General features: G+C 53.1%; 1 protein-coding gene across 2 annotated transcripts in view; it reads right to left on the reverse strand.

Annotated features, from left to right (window-relative positions):
* The window catches only part of LOC140393632 (acidic mammalian chitinase-like), a 64,373-nt gene that overhangs the window by 18,923 nt on the left and 24,517 nt on the right, over positions 1-20,933 (reverse strand). For both annotated transcript variants that reach the window (XM_072479907.1, XM_072479908.1), the window contains one exon: positions 1,648-1,772. In XM_072479907.1, the coding sequence (XP_072336008.1) occupies positions 1,648-1,772 (125 nt within the window). The remainder of the gene's footprint in view (positions 1-1,647; positions 1,773-20,933) is intronic.

Genomic DNA, 20,933 nt, shown 5'->3' on the forward strand with positions numbered 1-20,933 from the left:
TCACTCTCTGATGTCTATGCCCTTAACCTTGTCCTCCAATCTCTATCTCCTCCAGGTTACCTGAACTATTCAATCCTGGCCTCTTGAATGCCACCCCTGATTTTGATCATTCCACTATTGGGGGCTGTGCTTCTAGTTTTCTTGGTCAGGAGATCTGGAATTCCTTCCCTAAACCTCTCCGTATCTCTACCACATTCTCTTAGATGCCTCTTAAATCTGCCTCCTTGACCAAACCTTTTGCCATTTGAGCCAATATATCTCCATATTTTGTTTTATAATGCTCAAGTGAAGCACCTTTGGATGTTTTACTGAGTTAAAGGTACTCTATAATCCAATTTGCTGAAGATCTGCTGGTATAATCAAAATAATTCATTGTCATTTATTTCCAAGACTGCAAAACTATGGAAATCTTTACTTGCTCAGTTGTCCCTTCCTCTTAGAGGTCACAACCTTTAAATTCTATTTTGTCATCGCCAAATTTCAAATTTTGATTCATTTATCGGACCACTATCCTCTCTCTTTCCCAGCCTGCCCTGCTTTATGACCTTCACTCCTCACTTAAGTTTCTTGAGTAAAGAAAAAGGTTTGTCCAGTCTGGATTCAAATAAAATCCTTCAAAGGTTGATTAGATTTCATGGGGCTTGTTTTAAACATTGGGCCGAGAGGCTATTGTGAAAATTTCAGAGTGTCAGGATACTGGACCAGACCCGAAACAATTTTTCAGTTTGTAAAACTGTGAGGAAAGGATTCTTCACCCCAGGAGCAAGGATTCTGGCCAATAGTATATTTTATGTTAAAACAAACTTTAATTTAAACACAGAATTAGCCACATTAACGTCACTGAAATAGCTTAACAATTAACATTAAACAGTTCTTAAACAAAAGGAAAAACATATATTTACTACTTATACCTGCTAGTAACTCCAATTAAGCAACCCAAAACAGTTCAAATGCTACTTACAAATAAAGTTAACAAAACAGGTTACTAGCTTACCTGTATAGAGACATTTGGAGAGAGATCCTTTCAAGAGCAGATCCAGTACACTTCTGTTCAACCTAACAGCATTTGGCAAAACTGCTGTTCAATTTAAAATCTTTTAACAGACTGCAAAAACTACAGACAAACCTGGCTCCTCCCATTAATTTCATATCGGTATCCCATTAAGTTCCATGACTTGCTTAGCTAGGACTAAGAACAATTATCTACTTTCCAGGGAATCTCCAGCTATCATAACAACATCCCATTATCCCTTTATCTATAACCAAGTCAATGGTTAGAAACAATAATTAATAATAATAATAATAATAATCTACTTATTGTCACAAGTAAGCTTCAATTAAGTTACTGTGAAAAGCCCCTAGTCGCCACAATCTGGCACCTGTTTGGGGAGGCCGGTATGGGTATTGAACCGTGCTGCTGCCTTGTTCTGCATTACAAGCCAGCTGTTTAGCCCACTGTGCTAAACCAACTAACTCACCCTTTTACGACTCTGTAATTACAGCTTTAGCAGACATACTGCCTGTCTGTACTTTAAACCAGAGTTTTTAATACCAATACTGTCACAAATATGAGTTATAATAAATAACAATTTCTGCATTCATCTCAAGAGGAGAAAGAAAAATTGTACTGAAAATATTAACTCTTACCGGGCAATTTTTTCAATCTCGTAACCAGTATCAATTCTTTTTTTGTTAGCTGCCACAGCTGCTGTAAGCAGTAACCTGGCCTTTTGCGTGTTTTCTGCTTCTTGCTGAAAGGCTTTTTTTAATTCCTGGGGTGGGAAAGCATAAAATATGGACTTTGAATAAAACCCATGTTTATTTTTATAGTGCCTCACAGATTTAATTACAATAAAGTAGGTGATGAATATAAGGGCTTTCCTGCTCAAATACTAATGTCAATTTTCCGAGCCAGTAAACATAGAAGTCCATATGGCGGGCACATTGTGTTAGAAATATTGCCACCCATTAAAAAGACTTCTGCAGGTGTAAGCACCTGTTCTGGTTTAGCAGCTTGTCCCCAATCAACCTCAATCTGATTTAATCCTCCCACAGCCGTACAAAAGCTACGATCCATTTTGTTTGGAAATAATTAGGCCATTCTGAAATCAGTAGTATTGTCAAACAGGGATGCCTTTTTGCACCAATAATTTGTGAAATTCTTATTTCTTTGTTATCCTTTTCCAATCGAGCCCCAAGATTACTTGACTCCTAACAAGGTCAAATGGAAATCTTTCTCATAGTGCTTGTCTAACAAAAATTTGGAAAACCAAACATCTGTGAGAAGGGAGCTTACTTTTGCTGACCAAGCAGTTTGTTGCACACTCACTGTGAAGTAGGCCTGAAACAACTTAGCGAAATAGTGAAAATGCTCTTGCAATGAATTGGGACCCGTCACCTCGACAGGCCCGGGGTTCTGTGAGCCTCTGCGTTGAAATGGCACTCGGCGCGGGGGCAGAGAATGGGGCCTCAGACCCGTGATCGGGTCTGGACGCGATTCTCCAGTGACCAGAGAATCGGCGAGAGTCTCGCGCACTCGACGCAGCGCCGGTCGGAGACGGTGAAAGAGGCCCCCGCACCGATTTTCCACGGTCGCCCAGCCGAGTTCCCGCCGACGTGGTTCACGTATGGTTCCACCCGATGGGGGCTCGGCTTCACGGCTGCAGTGGCCGTTCTGGTGGGGGGGTGGTGTAGCCGCTTAAAATGGCTAACTCCCGATTATAATGGCCAAACCCCGATTTAAAATGGTGAACGGAAGAGGTGATGGGAAAATCAGCCAACAGGACTCAAACGGACAGCTGCAGGTAAAACAGTGTATTCGCCTCTGGGGAAGTCGGCCCAGACCGATACCTGCAGCCATCAACATCACAACAACCCAGCCATCTGCATTTTAATCAGCCATCCCCGGGAACAATTGATACAAATTAGCAATTGAAAGCCGACCCAGACCTTTCGGCGCCAGCAGGGGCTGACACAAAGAGAGGTAAACGACCACCCCCCGATCAAGGAATCGCTCCAGCATTGGAGAAAATCGAACCAAGTGATTGGGACCAAGTCCAATCACTTGGAACCAGGTACAGGGTCCGCCCCGAGAGGCGGGAGCCCCTGGGGACGGTAAGAATAGGGGCCAAGTTCAAAACGGCCCTTCTTCACCCTTCTTCTCCCGGCTGCACCCTTCTTCCCTTCTTCTCCTCTCCGCACCCTTCGAGACCCTTCTGCTGACCCTCTGCAACAGCCGCGAGAAATAGTAAGTCTTACTCCAACGCTCGCTACGAGATAGGCACTCCTGACTAGCGACTTGTACCAGCTTTGAATCCCGCCGGCTCAGAACCCATACGAAAGGCCATTCGTTTCCCTGACCTGGTGGGCCATTTCCAAAGTTAAGTATTGGCCTGTTAGTTGTAGGAAGTAGCTTAGAAGTAGAATTAATGTATAAGTATTGATTGCTGTATATAATAAATGTGCGTTGATTTAACTCTTACTAAGCGGTGTGTTGGATTATTGATCATTACTCAGACTTGAACCACGTGGCGGTATCAGAAAGATACCTGGCGACTCAAGAGCAAAGGTGACAGAACAAAAGCAATTAGACTAAGGCTAAAACGAGCAACATTTTGGCGACTCCGCCGGGACCCGATCTAGAAGTGGAAAACCACTCCGGGAGAACCTCAGAAATTTGAATTAGAAACCCAATTGGAAACTGAAAACCACAAGTGTTCAAGCGGTTCTGATCAATGATCATAATTCGGAAGTGTGTGAATGCATGCGTAACTAACAGGGCTATAAGGTAAAACTGATAGATTTTTGTTGCGTCAAAACTGTCGGAAGTCTGTATTTTTGGAAAATAGCGAAAGCCGTACCCGCATTTACAACACCGCCTTAGCCCCCTGTTCCAAATTTAAACGAAGCAGTCGGATAGGAAAGATGGCCATGCAGGCAATGCAGCGCCTCATGAACCCTGTGGAATTTGCGGTCGCAGCGACCAGCTGTAGTAGAGTGGGACAGTGTCCCATTTGGGAGGAGGAAATCCGGAAATATCTCAAGGGCAAAGGATGGCCCCTGTGGAATGATTTCTGCGATAATGAGGAATCAGGTCCCGGAAGTATAGGGCATACTTGGTGGGCGAACCTGAGCGAGATACACAAAAAGAGCTTGGGAAAAGCTCGCAAGCCGATGGCAATCGTGTCCTGTTTGGCACAATTGCGAGGCACAGAGGAGGTCATCAAGACGCTCTGCAAAGAAGTTGAGGGCATACATCGGATGAGTAAAGTCGATGTGAGCGAAGTTGAAAAAGAGAATTTAGAATTAAGGAGGAAATTGGCAGCAAAGGATGAAGAGGTGGCTGACGCCAAACGGGGTCACCAGTCTTGTCTGGCGCATTTAAGCAGTTTCCAGTCACAGTACGAAAAGGCCTATCAGGACACGCAACGTGCAGTCCTGGTAAGAAAAGAGACAGAAAAAACAGGTCGAGACGCTACAGAAACAATGCAGTGATCTCAAGGCAGCCTTGAGAGTGCTCCACGCTGCCACCACAGAACAAAGAGAGAGCACCATAGACCATGCAAAGTGCCGGAAGCAGATTGCAGAGCTGCAATCACTGCTTTCTGTCCAGAAAGGTTTTCAGGAAATCTTTGGGGAAACGTTAGACCAGGAAGACAGCCCTGATTGGGAAGAGTTACACGAAACAGCACAGAGATATGTTCAGGGAACATGTGCGCAGGGAAAGCCCCAAAAGAGAAAAGCGCCCCAACCCCCCACTCAGCAGATAGTTCAGGCTCCAATGACCCCTGTAACCACCCACTGCACAGCCATAGTAGACGACACGGAATTTCTATATTCCACCCCCTTAACAGTGACCCAATTACGGGACGCGTGCGAGAAGATCACACCGTTCCTCCCCGCCTCAGACCCCCACCAGTTCTTTGCCACAGTTAGACGTCAGGCGAACATGTACGGCCTGGGTGAGAGAGAGTAGGTAAAGCTCACAGTTTTAAGTTTAGATCCGTCAGTAGCAGCAGCCCTTCCCGACCCACGGAATGTAGGAGGAGGCACCCTTGCAGAAATGCATACTGCGATCCTGGATGCGATCGGGTATAACCGGGGTGACCCCATAGATGGCCTCAATAAATGTAGGCAGAAGAAATCTGAGCACCCCACAGCGTTCGCTGGATGCCTGTGGATTCACTTTGCAGCAGTCTTTGGAGATATAGAAATGAAAAATGAAATGAAAACCGCTTATTGTCACAAGTAGGCTTCAAATGAAGTTACTGTGAAAAGCCCCTAGTCGCCACATTCCAGCGCCTGTTCGGGGAGGCTGGTACGGGAATTGAACCGTGCTGCTGGCCTGCTTGGTCTGCTTTAAAAGCCAGCGATTTAGCCCAGTGTGCTAAACCAGCCCCTGCCCAAGACCGTGCACATTTGTCCCCAGACAACATGGCCAAATGGACCCGCACCCTTATCTCCCACGCCACGATGCAGGACAGAAAGCCTGTACGAGTTATGATCCCTCAGAAGAGGCCCATAACGAGAAGTGGGTGGTGAAAGGATTGTCCCGTGTTTGGGAGCAATCTGTTCAGAGTCAACCCACCGTTAAAAACACCGAAGAAAAGCAGGCCGCCGCAGACATGCGGGCAGTAAAAGCAACACAACCCCGCCTGGGTAAATGAGGGAAAGAACAGCCCCCCACCCAAGTCACTAGAGTGTTACAACTGCGGACAGTTGGGACATTCCGCGAAAGAGTGCAATGCCCCTAAAAAGCCACAGAGAGCCCAGCAGACGGGCACTCTGATTAAGAAAAAGGCAGAGCCCATCCATAGCGTTAGCACCCGTTCGGATCAGACAGACTTGACCGGAACGGACTGACGGTGTACAGGCTCCCCCAGTTGGGTCTGCGACACCCTTTGGGATAGGTCAGGACGACCCGTAGTCGCAGCAAAAATTCTGGGACAGCCTATCGAATTTCTTTGGGACACAGGGGGGTCCCGCACCATCTTAAATTCCTCCACCCTGTTTCAAAATAGCCACTATCACCCTCAGCGGCTTTACAGGCCACTCACAGCAGGGACACATCACAGCCCCTGCACCCATTCAAATCGGAACCATCACCACCAAGCACCCCGTAGTTTTAGTAGACCGACCCCACACAGCAGAACACATTCTGGGAATTGACTTCATGAATTCCCACCACCTATCATTCGATCCAGTCAACCAGTGTGTCTGGAAGATGGTGAAATCCGCAAGAGCCCCCGCAACGCTCAACATAGGCGAATATATGAACAAAATTAGTGCCATAGGCAAATTTTGGTTCCACCCAACCACGCTTAGTACGGACAAGCAGGTTAGAGCAGTCCTGCAAAAGAACAGGGCAGCATTCGCGACCCACAAGCACGACTGGCTCCGTACAAGTAACAGGACCTGACCCTAGACCCCCAAAACAGTACGGATTTCCCCAAGAGGCAGAGGGAGAAATTGGGGGCGAAATTCTCCGTTATCGGCGCGATGTCCGCCGACCGGCGCCAAAAACGGCGCAAATCCCACATGCATCACGCCGCCCCAATCGTCGCAAAGTCTCCGGCCCGGAATGGGCTAGCAGCGACGTGACGCTATCCGCGCTGGCTCACGTGGTTCACGCCGTGCGGCGTGACGCTATCCGCGCTGGCTCACGTGGTTCACGCCGTGCGGCGTGACGCTATCCGCGCCGGCTCACGTGGTTCACGCCGTGCGGCGTGACGCTATCCGCGCTGGCTCACGTGGTTCACGCCGCGCGGCGTGACGGCTCATAAGACGCGCTGCTCCCCCCCACCCGACCGGATGGCCGCCCGCCGCTCAGCCCCGAGGTTCCAGTCACGCGATGTGGAGGCGCTCCTGGACGCGGTGGAGCAGAGGAGGGAGGCCCTGTATCCCGGGCACGGCCGCAGAGTTGCCCCACGCCACAGCCGGCGTCTGTGGAGGGAGGTGGCAGAGGCCGTCACCGCTGTGGCCCTGACACCACGGACAGGCACCCAGTGCCACAAGAAGGTGAACGACCTCGTCAGGGCAGCCAGGGTGAGCCTCCCCCCCCGCCCGATATCCATATCCCCCATATCCCCCCTCCCCCATATCCCCCTCCCCCATATCCCCCCTCCCCCATATCCCCCCTCCCCATATCCCCCCCTCCCCCATATCCCCCTCCCCATATCCACCCTCCCCCATATTCCCCATATCCCCCTCCCCCATATCCCCTCTCCCCATATCCCCAAGTGAATCCAGCCCTAACCTTAACCTCTGCAATGCACGCGCAACCGATGGCGTGCATTCATATACCTGCCTAACAGTGTTGCCTTTTACCCCTGCCACCCCCCCCCCCCCCCCCACAGGAGAAGCGCGCACACAACACCAGGGAGCATGTGAGGACTGGAGGAGGCCCCGCTGATGAGAGGCCACTGACCAAACATGAGGGAAGGGCCCTGGAACTGGCTGGCGGACCTGAGGACCGGGAGGTTGCTGATGCAGAGGTTGGGGGCCCACCAGCAAGTGAGCCACCGACAGCCCGTCCCCATATCCCCCCTCCCCCATATCTCCCATATCCCCCCTCCCCCATATCCCCCATATCCCCTCTCCCCCATATCCCCCCTCCCCCATATCAGCTGATCACTGCCTGATGTCTAACCATGCATGCTTCATTGTGTATCGCAGGAGCAAACGTCGAGGCACCCATCCCCGCAGATGCAGACCGCCCGCACGATGCCCCTCGCACACCACTGGAGACGGAGAGACCCGGACCCTCTGGCATGCGACGCCCGCACGATGCCCCTCAGAGACCACGGGAGACGGAGAGACCTGGAGCAACAGGGAGATGGTGCCCCCGTCTCATGCGGGTGCGGCGACGCAGGGTTGTGCCACCCAGCAACGAGAGGGGCAGCCACAGGCCCCCGTCACAGCCGAGCCACGAAACCACTACCCAGGACACCACTACCCAGGACACCACTACCCAGGACACCACTACCCGGGACAGCACTACCCAGGAAGACGAAATACCGGACAGTGACTCAGAGTGGATGGGTGGAGACGAACCCCCACCCCAAAGTGCCATGGACTCAGAGTCGGACGATGCGCACGACACAACGCCGCTACTGTCACCAACACCCTCCACCATCGCAGAAACACTCACCTCGGTTGGGCACTTTAGTGATGAGGAGTCTGGTACACTCACTGGTGCGCACAACACAGCCGTCCCGGTACAGCAGGTGGAGGTAGGAGCAGCAGAGGGACCGGGCGGTCGGAGGGCAGCCCAGGCCAAGCGAACATCTGCCGCCCAGATGGATCCCGGGTTCCTGGAGTAACCACACCCACACATAGATCCGATGCAACCACCGAACCTGAGACGAGCGAAGAGGGTGACGGCCGGCTTGCGGCGGCTGCAGTCGCAGGTGGAGGAGTCCACCCGCGTCCAGGAGCTGGAAGTGGTGCCGGACATGCGTGCCACCCAGGCCGACACCGCACGGGTGGCGTCCGCGGTGGAGGCAATGGGTGCGACGGTGTCAGACATGGGGAACGGTTTGCGAGGCCTGGGGCTTTCCGTGCAGGCGGCGTCTGTGGCCCAGGACATGGCTGCCCTCTCACAGGAGGCCATGAGCCAGCGCCAGCGGCAGATGGCAGAGGCGCTCAACGCCATAGCCCAGTCTCTGCAGGCCATAGCCCCGTCTCAGCAGGCCATGGCCCAGTCTCTGCAGGCAACGGCCCAGTCTCAGCAGGCCATGGCCCAGTCTCAGCAGGCCAGGCCCAGTCTCAGCAGGCCATGGCCCAGTCTCAGCAGGCCATCGCTGAGGGCATCGGCGCCATTGCCCATGTGCTAGCCAGCGTCGCACAGTCACAGACAGGGATTGCCAACTCCCTGAGCTCCATGGCTGCAAACCTGCAGACCCCTGTCGATACCAGCACGGGCCTCCAGGACTGGCAGCGCCAGATGTCGGGGGGGCGTCGGATGGCCAGTCCGTTCGCATCCCCCACCCATGTAGAGGCCAGGGGGCCATCGGGCAGCCCGAGGGAGGAGGAGGTGCTGGGGCCTGTTCCGGTTTCCATTGTAGGGGATGTCCCGGTACACCTCAACACCTCGGGCTCCCCCCCTTCCGTCCCAGGTGCATCGGGTGGGCAACGGGCAGGACAGGCTGGCAGCTCGCCATCCCAGTCGCCCGGGCCGCAGCCTGGCCCATCTAGGCCAGGACGCCCCAGGAAACGGCCGCCAAAGGGATCCCGTGTCAGAGGGCAGGAATCACAGGAGTCCACCTCCAGTTCTGCTGTACCGTCTGGGGAACCACGTAGGCGTAGTCAAAGGGCCCGTAAGGCCAAACAATTAGACACTGAGTAAGTTGGCACGGGTGCAGGGCACAGATGAGTTTTAGGGGCTAGGGCACGTGCATGAACTCCTTTCGTTATTAAAGTCAATGTTACACCTACCGAAGCTGCCTTTGTGCTCTGTCCAAAGCGTGCGGGGGTGTCATGTACGTTGAGCGCAAGTGTGTGTGTGAGGGGTGGTCTTACCTCAGCCCCAGGTGAGGCTGCCCCCTTCCCCCTGGGCCGCCATCAACATCCCCCCGGGCAGAGGACGGGACCGTGCGCTGCAGTGTCACAGCCGCATGCAGGGATGGTCCGGGTGGATGGTGGTACTGTGGCCATGGGGCAGACATAGTCCAACGATGTGGAGCCAGGAGCTCACCGCAGGGCGGGTTGTCATCATCCTCCATGGCCTGCGATAGACACGCGTCCACCCGCAACTGGGTGAGCCCGGCCGTTGTGCCGCAGGTGGATCGGCAATGGGGGGGGGGGGGGGTGTGCATGCGGGTGGGGGGGGGGTGGGGTTGGGGAGGGGGGTGAGGGTGCTGGGTGGGTGGATGGGTGGGGGGTGTGGGTGGTCGGCTGTTGCCATGGTGTGCGGTCTGTGGCCATACTACCCGATTCCCACGCCCATCTAGTCAGTGAAGCGGGCGGCTATCAGCCTGTCCCGTGCCCGCTGGGCCAGCCGGTAACGGTGGACAGCCACCCGCCTGTGTCTAGCCCGTTTGCCCTGACCATTGCCCCCATCCCCCTCATCTGGGGAGGACTGCGCCTCTTCCTGCTGCTCCTCCACTCCGCCCTCCTCTGCCTGCGGCACATCGCCCCTCTGCTGGGCTATGTTGTGCAGGACGCAGCACACCACAATGATGCGGCCGACCCTATCTGACCGATACTGGAGGGCGCCCCCAGAGAGGTCCAGGCACCTGAAACGCATCTTCAGCACGCCAAAGCACCTCTCTATCACTCCCCTTGTCGCTACATGGGCATCATTGTAGCGGTTCTCCGCCTCATTGCGTGGCCTCCGTATAGGTGTCATCAGCCACGATCGCAATGGGTAGCCCCTGTCGCCCAGCAACCAGCCCCTCAGCCGGGGATGGCATCCCTCGTACATGCCGGGGATGTATGACCGCGACAAAACGTATGAGTCGTGTACACTGCCCGGGTAACGGGCGCAGATGTGCAGGATCATCATGCGGTGGTCGCAGACCACCTGTATGTTCATTGAATAGGTCCCCTTCCTATTGGTGAACACGGCCCTGTTATCTGCAGGTGGCCGCACGGCGACGTGCATCCCATCGATCGCGCCCTGGACCATGGGGAACCCGGCCACGGCAGAGAAGCCCATGACCCGGGCAGCTTGGCTGGCCCGGTCCACAGGGAAGCGGATGTAGCGGTGCGCCATGGCATATAGGGCGTCTGTCACTGCCCGGATGCACCGGTGCACCGATGTCTGCGATATGCCGGACAGGTCCCCACTCGGTGCCTGGAATGACCCCAGTTGCATAAAAGTTCAGGGCCACCGTAACCTTGACGGACACGGGGAGAGGGCATCCCCCGCCAATGCCACGCGGTGACAGGTGCGCCAGCAGGTGGCAGATGTGTGCCACAATTTCCCGGCTCATCCGGAGTCTCCTCCTGCATTCCCGGTCTATGAGGTCCTGGTATGACTGCCGGCTCCGGTGCACACGGGGCGCCCTCGGGTGTCTCCGTTGCCGTGGGGCCGCGACGTCCTCCTCTCCCTCCTCCCCCTGTCGATCATTTGTCCCTCTAGCCTGGTCGGCTGCCGCCTGCCCCTCTGCGGCAGCCTGCGCCGCCTCTCTGGCACGCTCCTCATCCTCCTCCTCATCCAGGGCAACATGGACATTAGCGGCTGCCGCCACGGCGGCCAACATCGCTGGCTGACCAGAAAACATGGCGGCCTGTGCGGGGGGGGGGGAACGATATGTCATCATTGCCCATACCCCCTCCTCCCCCCCCAGCCAGGTGGCATGGACCACATGGGTCCGACTGTTGGAGGCTGGCACCTGGCCAGGTGGACCAACTCACTTGCCCTCGCACTCCCCCTCCCTGGCACGGACCCCCCCATCCCCTTCCCCGGCACGGACCCCCGTCTCCCGTCCCCCTCCCCGGCATGGACCCCCCCGTCCCCCTCCCCGGCACGGACCCGCGTCCCCCGTCCCCCTCCCTGGCACGGACCCCCCCCCCCGTCCCCCTCCCTGGCATGGACCCCCTGTCCCCCTCCCCGGCACAGACCCCTGCCTCCCTGTTCCCCTCCCCGGCACGGACCCCGTCCCCCTCCCCGGCACGGACCCGTCCCCCGTCCCCCTCCCCGGCACGGACCCCCCCCCCCCTCCCCGGCACGGACCCCCCCGTCCCCCTCCCTGGCACGGACCCCCCCCCCCCCACGTCCCCCTCCCCGGCACGGACCCATCCCCGTCCCCCTCCCCGGCACGGACCCGTCCCCCCGTCCCCCTCCCCGGCACGGACCCCCCCCCCTCCCCAGCATGGACCCCCCGTCCCCCTGTCCCCCTCCCCGGCACGGACCCCCCCCCTCCCCAGCACGGACCCCCGTCCCCCGTCCCCCCGTCCCCCTCCCAGGCATGGACCCCCCCTTCCCCCCCCTCGGCACGGACCCCTCCGTCCCCCCGTCCCCCTCCCTGGCAGTCATCCTCCCGTCCCGACACTCCCCCGGAGCCCAGCCTACTCTAACCACCCCCCCCCCCCGTCGCACACACACACAACCCTACACACACCTCTCCCCCACACATTCAGACTGCGGCCACGCCATCACCTCTCCAGCGGCCAACCCCCCCGGCCGTCACCCACCTCCACGCTGGTCGGCGTCAACCTTGAGCGCTGGTTGCCGCCGATTGAAAGGTGGTTTGATTTACGCACTTCGGCCCATCCAGACGGGAGAATATCGGCAGCCTCGAAATCCATTGCCTCGCGCCCACCCGTGCTATTTTCCGAGGCGTGCGGCGCGATTGACGCCCCGCCGACTTTTCTCCCTTCGGAGAATTCGGCGGGCGGCGGGGGCGGAATTCACGACGGCCCACGGCGATTCTCCGACCCGGTGGGGGGTCGGAGAATCTCGCCCCTTAAAAGTAACAGAGAGCTTGGGCGAAATTCTCCTACCCGCCCCGCCACATTTCTGCGCCGACCGGCCGGCGGGAGTCTCCGTAACACCGGCCGGTCAATGGGGTTTCCCATTGTGGGGCAGCCCCACGCTGTCGGGAAACCCCCGGGCGCCGGCAGAACGGAGACTCCCGCCGGCGGAGAATGACGTCCCTTATTAGAGCAGGACGTACTTAGATCAGTAGCCTCCACTAATAATGCCCCGATTTGGCCAGTGAGAAAGCCCGATGGATCATGGCGACTGACCATTGATTATCGGGAGCTCAACAAAGTCACCCCCGCAGAAGCCCCCATCGTAGCAACAAGTCCCGTGACCATGCTCAAGCAGGGACTCAATTCCCGCTACTTCACGGTTTTGGACATCAGTAATGGGTTCTGGTCCATTCCATTGGCAAAGGCGTGCCAGTACAAATTTGCCTTCACCTTTAAAGCACAGCAGTACACATGGACATACCTTCCACAAGGATTCCACAACTCCCCCTCCATTTTCCACCGACAGCTGGCAAATGGACTAGCAAAATTCTCTCGCCCCGAATGTCTGGTACAGTATGTAGACGACCTACTACTGCAGACAGACACCAAGGAAGAGCACATTGAGCTTCTGTCCGAACTCCTGGAATTGTTACATTCAATTGGTTGTAAAGTCAACCCCAAAAAGGCCCAGATTTTGGAAGAAAAAGTGGTATATTTGGGAACAATTATCACGCACGGTAAACGCGAGATCGAGCATAAAAGAATTGACTCGATCGCTAAATTGCCCCTTCCCCAGAACGTTTCAGCCCTCCGGTCGCTTTTAGGACTGGTTGGCTACTGCCGAAACCACATTGACGGTTTCGCCAGCAAGGCAGCGCCCCTCTCGGACCTCCTAAAGAAAGGCAGCCCCCTGGGAATGGCTTCCGCAGCATACGGATAATGTGGACTCTTTAAAACAGGCACTCATAGCCGCCCCCGCACTACAAGTTCCAGACCCGCTTTCCCCTTACGCAATAGAGGTAGCGACCACAGACCGTACCCTTTCAGCCGTGCTCCTGCAGGAACGGCACGACCAGCTAAGACCCGTGGCTTATGCTTCCCGAATTTTAGATGCTGTGGAGCAGGGATTCTCAGCCTGTGAGAGGCACCTGCTCGCAGTTTTCTGGGCAGTCCAGTACTTTTCATACATTACCGGACTGAACCCCATCACCATCTTGACCGAGCACACCCCCACCCAACTTTTACTGGACGGACGACTCAAGGACGTTACCGTCAGTCAAATAAGAGCGGCCTGATGGACCCTTCTATTGCAGGGACGGGCATCACAGTGAAACAGACAAAGACTCACACATACTTCGCGGACAATATACAATACCCCGGAACCCCCCATGAATGTGAGATCATCTCTCCACACCATAACACAGGCCCCTTTATCGCTAAAACCCCCCCAGAAAGATAGGAAATTCATCTCAGAGCCCCCCGCACACGGTCACGTGTGAGCCCCTTAAGATTTATGTGGATGGATCTTCCACAATCTTAGATGGGAAGTGCATAACAGGTTGCGGGATCTATGTTGAGGACGCGCAGGGACGCACCCTCAAGGAAATAGCGTTGAAACTACCCGGACACTTAGGCGCGCAGGCAGCAGAGCTCGCGGCCATCGCGTACATCGTTGAGCACCCAGATTCCTTCCCCAGCCCAGCAGACATATACTCGGACAGCCTCTATGTCTGTAACAGACTTACAGAATTTCTGCCCCTGTGGGAAACAAGAGGATTTGTTTCCGCAGATGGGAAACCCCTCCCCTCAGCCCCATTGCTCCGCCATATTTTAGAGAAAGCCCAGAACAGGACTTTTGGGATCATAAAAGTCCGCAGCCACCATCGTTCCTCCCCCCCGGAAATGTAAAAGCCGACGCACTGGCTAAGGCAGGATCCAGATATGGGTATTTTTGGAAACCCCCCGGAAGCGTGCCAGTGAGTGCAGTTCAGGTCACACAGACTAGAATCGAGGATCTAGTAGAGGCCCAGAAGCAGGACACCAATCTCAAGGAGATTGTGAAAGGGAAGTTTCCAGCCTCCTACGAGAGGTTCAGAAACACACTGACCACACATGACGGTGTGGTGTTAAAGGACACCCTTTATGTGGTTCCTGAACAGGACAGGAACCAATTGATTTATTTGTTCCATGACGGTCATGGACATCAGGGAATCGATCCCACTACAGCCCACCTCAAACAGCTTTGTTGGTGGCCAAATTTAAAGGAAGATGTAAGCCATTACATAGAAAATTATCTTATCTGTGCGCAGAATAACCCCGACAGATATGCCAAAAAGGCCCAACTCAGCCACACCCGACCCGTTAACGGCCCCTGGACTAACCTCCAGATTGATTTTATAGGTCCATTGCCCCCTTGCAGGAATGGCTATAAATATGTACTTGTGGTCATAGACACTTTTACAAAATGCGTGGAAACATTTCCAGCCCGCACAAACACTCCAAAAACCACAGTCAAGACTCTAACCCACCACATCTTTACAAGATGAGGACTCCCCCGCAGTATTGAATCGGACCAAGGCTCCCATTTTACGGGACGTGTCATGCAGAACGTCCTCACGATATTTGGCATCACCCAAAAATTCCACACTGCATACCACCCTCAGTCGAGTGATATCGTGGAGCGAATGAATCGGACCCTAAAAACCACCCTCAGAAAAATGGTCCAGCAGAACAACACCAATTGGGATTCTGTCCTCCACTTTGCGCTGATGTTTTTGCGTAACACTGTTTCCACCTCCACAGGTTACACCCCACACACCCTCATGACCCGACGCCCCATGAAAGGGACAGAATACTTGTTAGGTTTAGACCTGACCAGCCCCGAAGTGACGGCCCTCACCCACGAGAAAGCCGTGGAGCAATTAGTTGCGAATGTTAAAACGGCTCAGTTAGCAGCCGCAGTAAAATTGGGCACCAAAAAGAAACAGAGCAAGGCTTGTTTCGATAAGGCCGTGCATGCAAAGGAGTATGATATCGGCCAGCAAGTGATGCTGTCTATATATAACCCCAGCACATTCCTGTTACCTAAATACTCGGGTCCGTATTCTATTGCGGACAAAGTAAGCCCATCCGTTTACAAAATAAAGTACCCCAATGGTAAGACTGCGTGGTTTCATATAAACCAGTTAAAGGCTTATGGAACACAGTCGAACCACGCCCACCACGTCATGCTCGACGCAGCAGACCACACCCCACCCACAGCCAACGTAACCCGACCAACCCCCGCCACGTCCAGCCCAGCCACGGACTCGACCTTGACTCCAGCCCCGAAATCTACACTCCGCCCCGGAACGCCCACAGACTGCAGCAGCAGAGACAGCGACTGTGACTCGGACGATAGCCACAGCACGCCTCCCTACTATCCTCATACAACTGGACCCACACCCAGCGACTCCGACTACGATCCAAGTGACCCCTGCCTGATCACTTTTCTAAATAAACCCCACCACCGAACCACACGGATGACCCCGATTTTGTACCCACACAACTAGACACCAATTATTGGCACCGCGACAACTCCTACAGACTTGTCCGCAACGACGAGAGCAACCCCAACTCACACCATGCAGCCCTTTCAGCCCTAATCCACTCCAGAGTTTGGCACCCGGGAAAAGGGTTCTGACTCCCAAGCCGCCAACCCCTTTACGACCCTGTTTGCAACCGAGAACTGAGGTGTCCACATGATATTTTAAAAGAACCGCTTGGGAAAAGTGTTGTCCTTCCTGATGGAACCTGCAGAATGTTTTATGTTGTTAGTAAGTTTGTTTAATGTTGTATGTCCGACAGGAGAATTTTGTCTCACTGCCACACGCCAATTCTCCTGAAACTTCTGAGGACTTGCCCTCAGAGACCCACCGCTGCCAGACGCTTGTTCAGCGGAATTAGCTTGTCTGCAGACACTGGTCAAGAGACCACACGCTTGTTCAGAGGAACTAGCTTTTCAGCTGATACTTGTTCGGGTATCGGACGCCCGATCGTAACTGCCCTTCTGGTTCGAGGGATAGAACCACTACAGCAGCCCCACCACGATGACTACATTTTTGCCCGTTCTTGTCGGTTGCTCAGGCAGTGGAGAAACGGCGTGAGACCCGCCCTGCCTGAGGACCCCCCGCTGGTCAATCACGCTCGGGTAGGGTAGATACGGCATTGGTAGCCGTCCTACCCGGGGACTCCATCCATCTCTTACCCGTCGCGGCCCATACGCACCTCATTTTGACATTTTTCATTTCAAAACATTTTTGTTTGTTTAGGTAACCTTTAGGTTGCTGCCATCTGCTATTTACATCCTGGAACATTGGGATGTTAACTCAGCACTGGTCCGTCATTGGGAAGTGTGCCGTGTCCTAAAAATCTGGTTTTGAAAAAAAATGAGGGAGTCACACATAGTGACCAATTATAAAGGGAATAATTGGCACCAAAGGACAGACACACTAGCATACCGGATATTAAACAAAGATAGTTACAGACACTTTGCTTGTTTCTACAGTACTCCAGAAGCTCGAGGATCGGAAAAAAAAAGAGAAAAGAAGAAAGAGAAGGAAAGAGGACAGCCATGAGGACTTCCTTCATCGTGATCAACATTTTGGTTTTGGACATTTGGTTGCGCGTGACCGCGAACCCCATGACTTCAAACCTCCCTGCCGTTAATGTTTCACTGCCCTGCAGTACCCAGAGCCCAGTCACCAGCGACACTGCATCTTCCTGGTGTGCCAGGTTCATAACCTGGTACTCCCTGTCCTACGTGATCGAAGCACTGTTAGTGTTGCCGATACTCTGCTGTGTAGTGCAGACTATGCGCCTACGGAAATGGAGAAGGAGAGCGTACCGCGCTCGAACCCCGGTATATAGGATCAGATTCCCTATATTCGGTTACGACCAGACCCCCGACCCCCGCGATCTATAATAAAATAATAAAGTGCATTCACCTGCGTTTATTGTTGTTGTTGTAAATAAAGAGATGTAAAAAACATTTTCATGAGCAAAAAAAAAAATTGTATGATCCTGAGCTTGACTGCCAAGCCAGGAAAGACTGTGATTTTGTTGTATAATTGAGGAAGGTAAGATAATGGAATGTTTAGCGAGGGTAGTATATTAAGGATAAATTAGAGGTTCCAAGTTTGTTATTTTGTAATGCATGTCCCTGTCTGACATAGCGCCCTTAGAATTGTGAGTTAAAATGTTTGTGCATAGCTATGGTCAGTGCAGAAGCCATGTAGGAGGTGTGTCCCCCCGGTCAGGGAATGGAGAGTAACAAACATGATGTGATCGTTCACGCTTTGCGTTAGGATCACAAAGAGAGAATGTAGCCGCTTAAAATGGCTGAGTCCCGATTAGAATGTCCAAACCCCGATTTAAAATGGTGAACGGAAGAGGCTGATGGGAAAATCAGCCAACAGGACTCAAACAGACAGCTGCAGGTAAAACAGTGTATTCGCCTCTGGGGAAGTCAGTCCAGACCGATACCTGCAGCCATCAACATCACAACACCCCAGCCACCTGCATAGTAAGTAGCAATCCCGGGAACAATATGCTACAAATTAGTAACACAAAGCCGACCCAGACTTTTCGGCGCCAGCAGGAGCTGACACAAAGAGAGGTAAACGACCGCCCCTCGATCAAGGAATCGCTCCAGCATTGGAGAAAATCGAACCAAGTGATTGGGACCCAGTCCAATCACTTGGAACCAGGTACAAGGTCCGCCCCGAGAGGCGGGAAGCCCCTGGGGACGGTAAGAATAGGGGCCAAGTTCAAATCGACCCTTCTTTACCCTTCTTCTCCCGGCTGCACCCTTCTTCCCTTCTTCTCCTCTCCGCACCCTTCGAGACCCTTCTGCTGACCCTCTGCAACAGCCGCGAGAAATAGTAAGTCTTACTCCAACGCTCGCTATGAGATAGGCGCTCCTGACTAGCGACTTGTACCAGCTTTGAATCCCGCAGGCTCAGAACCCATTCGAAAGGCCATTCGTTTCCCTGACCTGGTGGGCCGTTTCCAAAGTTAAGTATTGGCCTGTTAGTTGTAGGAAATAGCTTAGAAGTAGAATTAATGTATAAGTATTGATTACTGTATATAATAAATGTGCGTTGATTTAAATCTTACTAAGCGGTGTGTTGGATTATTGATCATTACTTGGACTTGAACCACGTGGCGGTATCAGAAAGATACCTGTCGACTCAAGAGCAAAGGTGACAGAACAAAAGCAATTAGACTAAGGCTAAAACGAGCAACAGCGGGGGATCAGTCTCCGGGGGGGTGGGCCTCCACGACGGCGAGGCGCGCGCTCGGGGGCCACCGATCGGCGGGTGCGCGCGATCTGGGGGGGGGGGCTACCTTCTTCCCCGCCGGCCCTTTGTGTGGCTGCACTATGTTGCGTGGCGCCTGTGCAGAAGCGGCCGATGCGCACTTGTGCGGACCCCCGACTGCCCGCTGCGTGCAGGCACGGTCCCGCGGCGAGCATTGCAGGGCCGCATACGGCAGCTGGTACAGCGCAGAGCACTCCGGCTGGACCCCTGTGGGCTACAGAATCGCTGGACCAGGAGGCTGATTGACGCCGGCGTGAAACACTCTGCTGTTTACGTGGCGTCAACACTTAGCCGTGTTTTTAGAGAATCCTGGCCGTGATTTGTACACTGTATCAATGGTGAGAACCACATGAGAGATATGCTGCTCCCTTTAGGATCAATTATATTGGATCCTGAACTAGATAACAAGCTAAACTCCTTCATTGGAGGGGAAATGTAATCGTTATGACATCACCAATCATGCCATTGGACAGCTGGATATTTACGCTTTTCATGTGATGCGGGCATGACTGAAATTGTTTGATTTTTACCGCAATCGCACGGTCACCAATTCTGAGGTTAGTTTTCAGTTCCAGAATTATTTGTTAATTTAATTTCAATTCCACTAGCTGCCTCAGTGGGATTTGAATCTCTGTTCCCAGAGTTTCTGCATTACTCGTTGAGTGACATTGCCATTACCTCACCGTCTTCCTCCAAGTCTATCAAAATGCAATGTTTCTGATTTCACTTGGACAAAATAATCTTGTTGACTAAAATTTGAACTTTACTCCAAAGATGAGAGAGCGAGACTGACTCTCCCTGACATCATTGCAGCTTTTCTCCAAATGTGGCATCAAGGAATTCTAGCAAAATTGAAGTCGGTGGGAATCGGGGAAAACTCTACTATTCTCATACCTAGTACAAAGAAAGATGCCTGTGGTCTTTGGAGACCAGTCAACACAGGCCAAGCACTTCACTGTAGGGGTTCCTCGGTATTGAGTCCTAGGCCCAAATTCTGATGGATCAATGTACTTCCCTCCATCATTTTTTAAAATATAAATTTGGGGTACTTAATTATTTTTGTTCCAATTAAGGGGCAATTTAGCGCAGCCAATCCACCTAACCAGCACATCTTTGGGTTGTGAAGTGAAACCCACACAGACGCGGGGACAATGTGAAAACTCCACACAGACAGTGACCCAGGGCCGGGATTCGAACCCGGGTCCTCAGCACCATAGTCCCAGTGCTAACCACTGCGCCACAAGCCGCCCCCTTGTCCCTGCATCATAAGGACTGAAGTGGGGACCATTGACCAGAAACTGAAATGGAGGAAAAATAAATACTACAGTTACAAGAGCAGATCTGAGGCTAGGAATCTTGTGGCGAATAACTCACCTCCTGACTCCCTAAAGCTTGTGGACCATCTACAAGAAACACAACATATGAAATGGAATGTTTGTCACTTGTCTGAGTGCAACTCCAACAGCACTTAAGAAGCTCAACACCACCCAGGACAAAATATCCCTCTTGACCACCCCACCATCCAACACCTGAAACATTCACTCTCTCCATCACCCTCCCTAACCTCCCTACTTAGTGCCAGACCCCATAGATGTGTCTGGGCCTTAGGTGGTGTTTGAAAAACATGTTTGTTAATCTTTATGCTGACTGCCGTAGATTGTGTCTTAGATCAACTGTTTAAGATCCCTGAAATCTGGGTTAACAGGAACATATTGCATCACCCTTATATCGACTTATATCACCCTTATATAGACTTATATCACCCTTATATCGACTTATATCACCCTTATATCGACTTATATCACCCTGATATCGACTTATATCACCCTTATATCGACTTATATCACCCTTATATAGACTTATATCACCCTGATATCGACTTATATCACCCTGATATCGACTTATATCACCCTGATATCGACTTATATCACCCTGATATCGACTTATATCACCCTGATATCGACTTATATCACCCTTATATCGACTTATATCACCCTGATATCGACTTATATCACCCTGATATCGACTTATATCACCCTGATATCGACTTATATCACCCTGATATCGACTTATATCACCCTGATATCGACTTATATCACCCTGATATCGACTTATATCACCCTGATATCGACTTATATCACCCTGATATCGACT

Source organism: Scyliorhinus torazame, chromosome 17, assembly GCF_047496885.1.
Source record: "Scyliorhinus torazame isolate Kashiwa2021f chromosome 17, sScyTor2.1, whole genome shotgun sequence".
In the NCBI taxonomy this organism is placed as follows: Eukaryota; Metazoa; Chordata; class Chondrichthyes; order Carcharhiniformes; family Scyliorhinidae; genus Scyliorhinus; species Scyliorhinus torazame.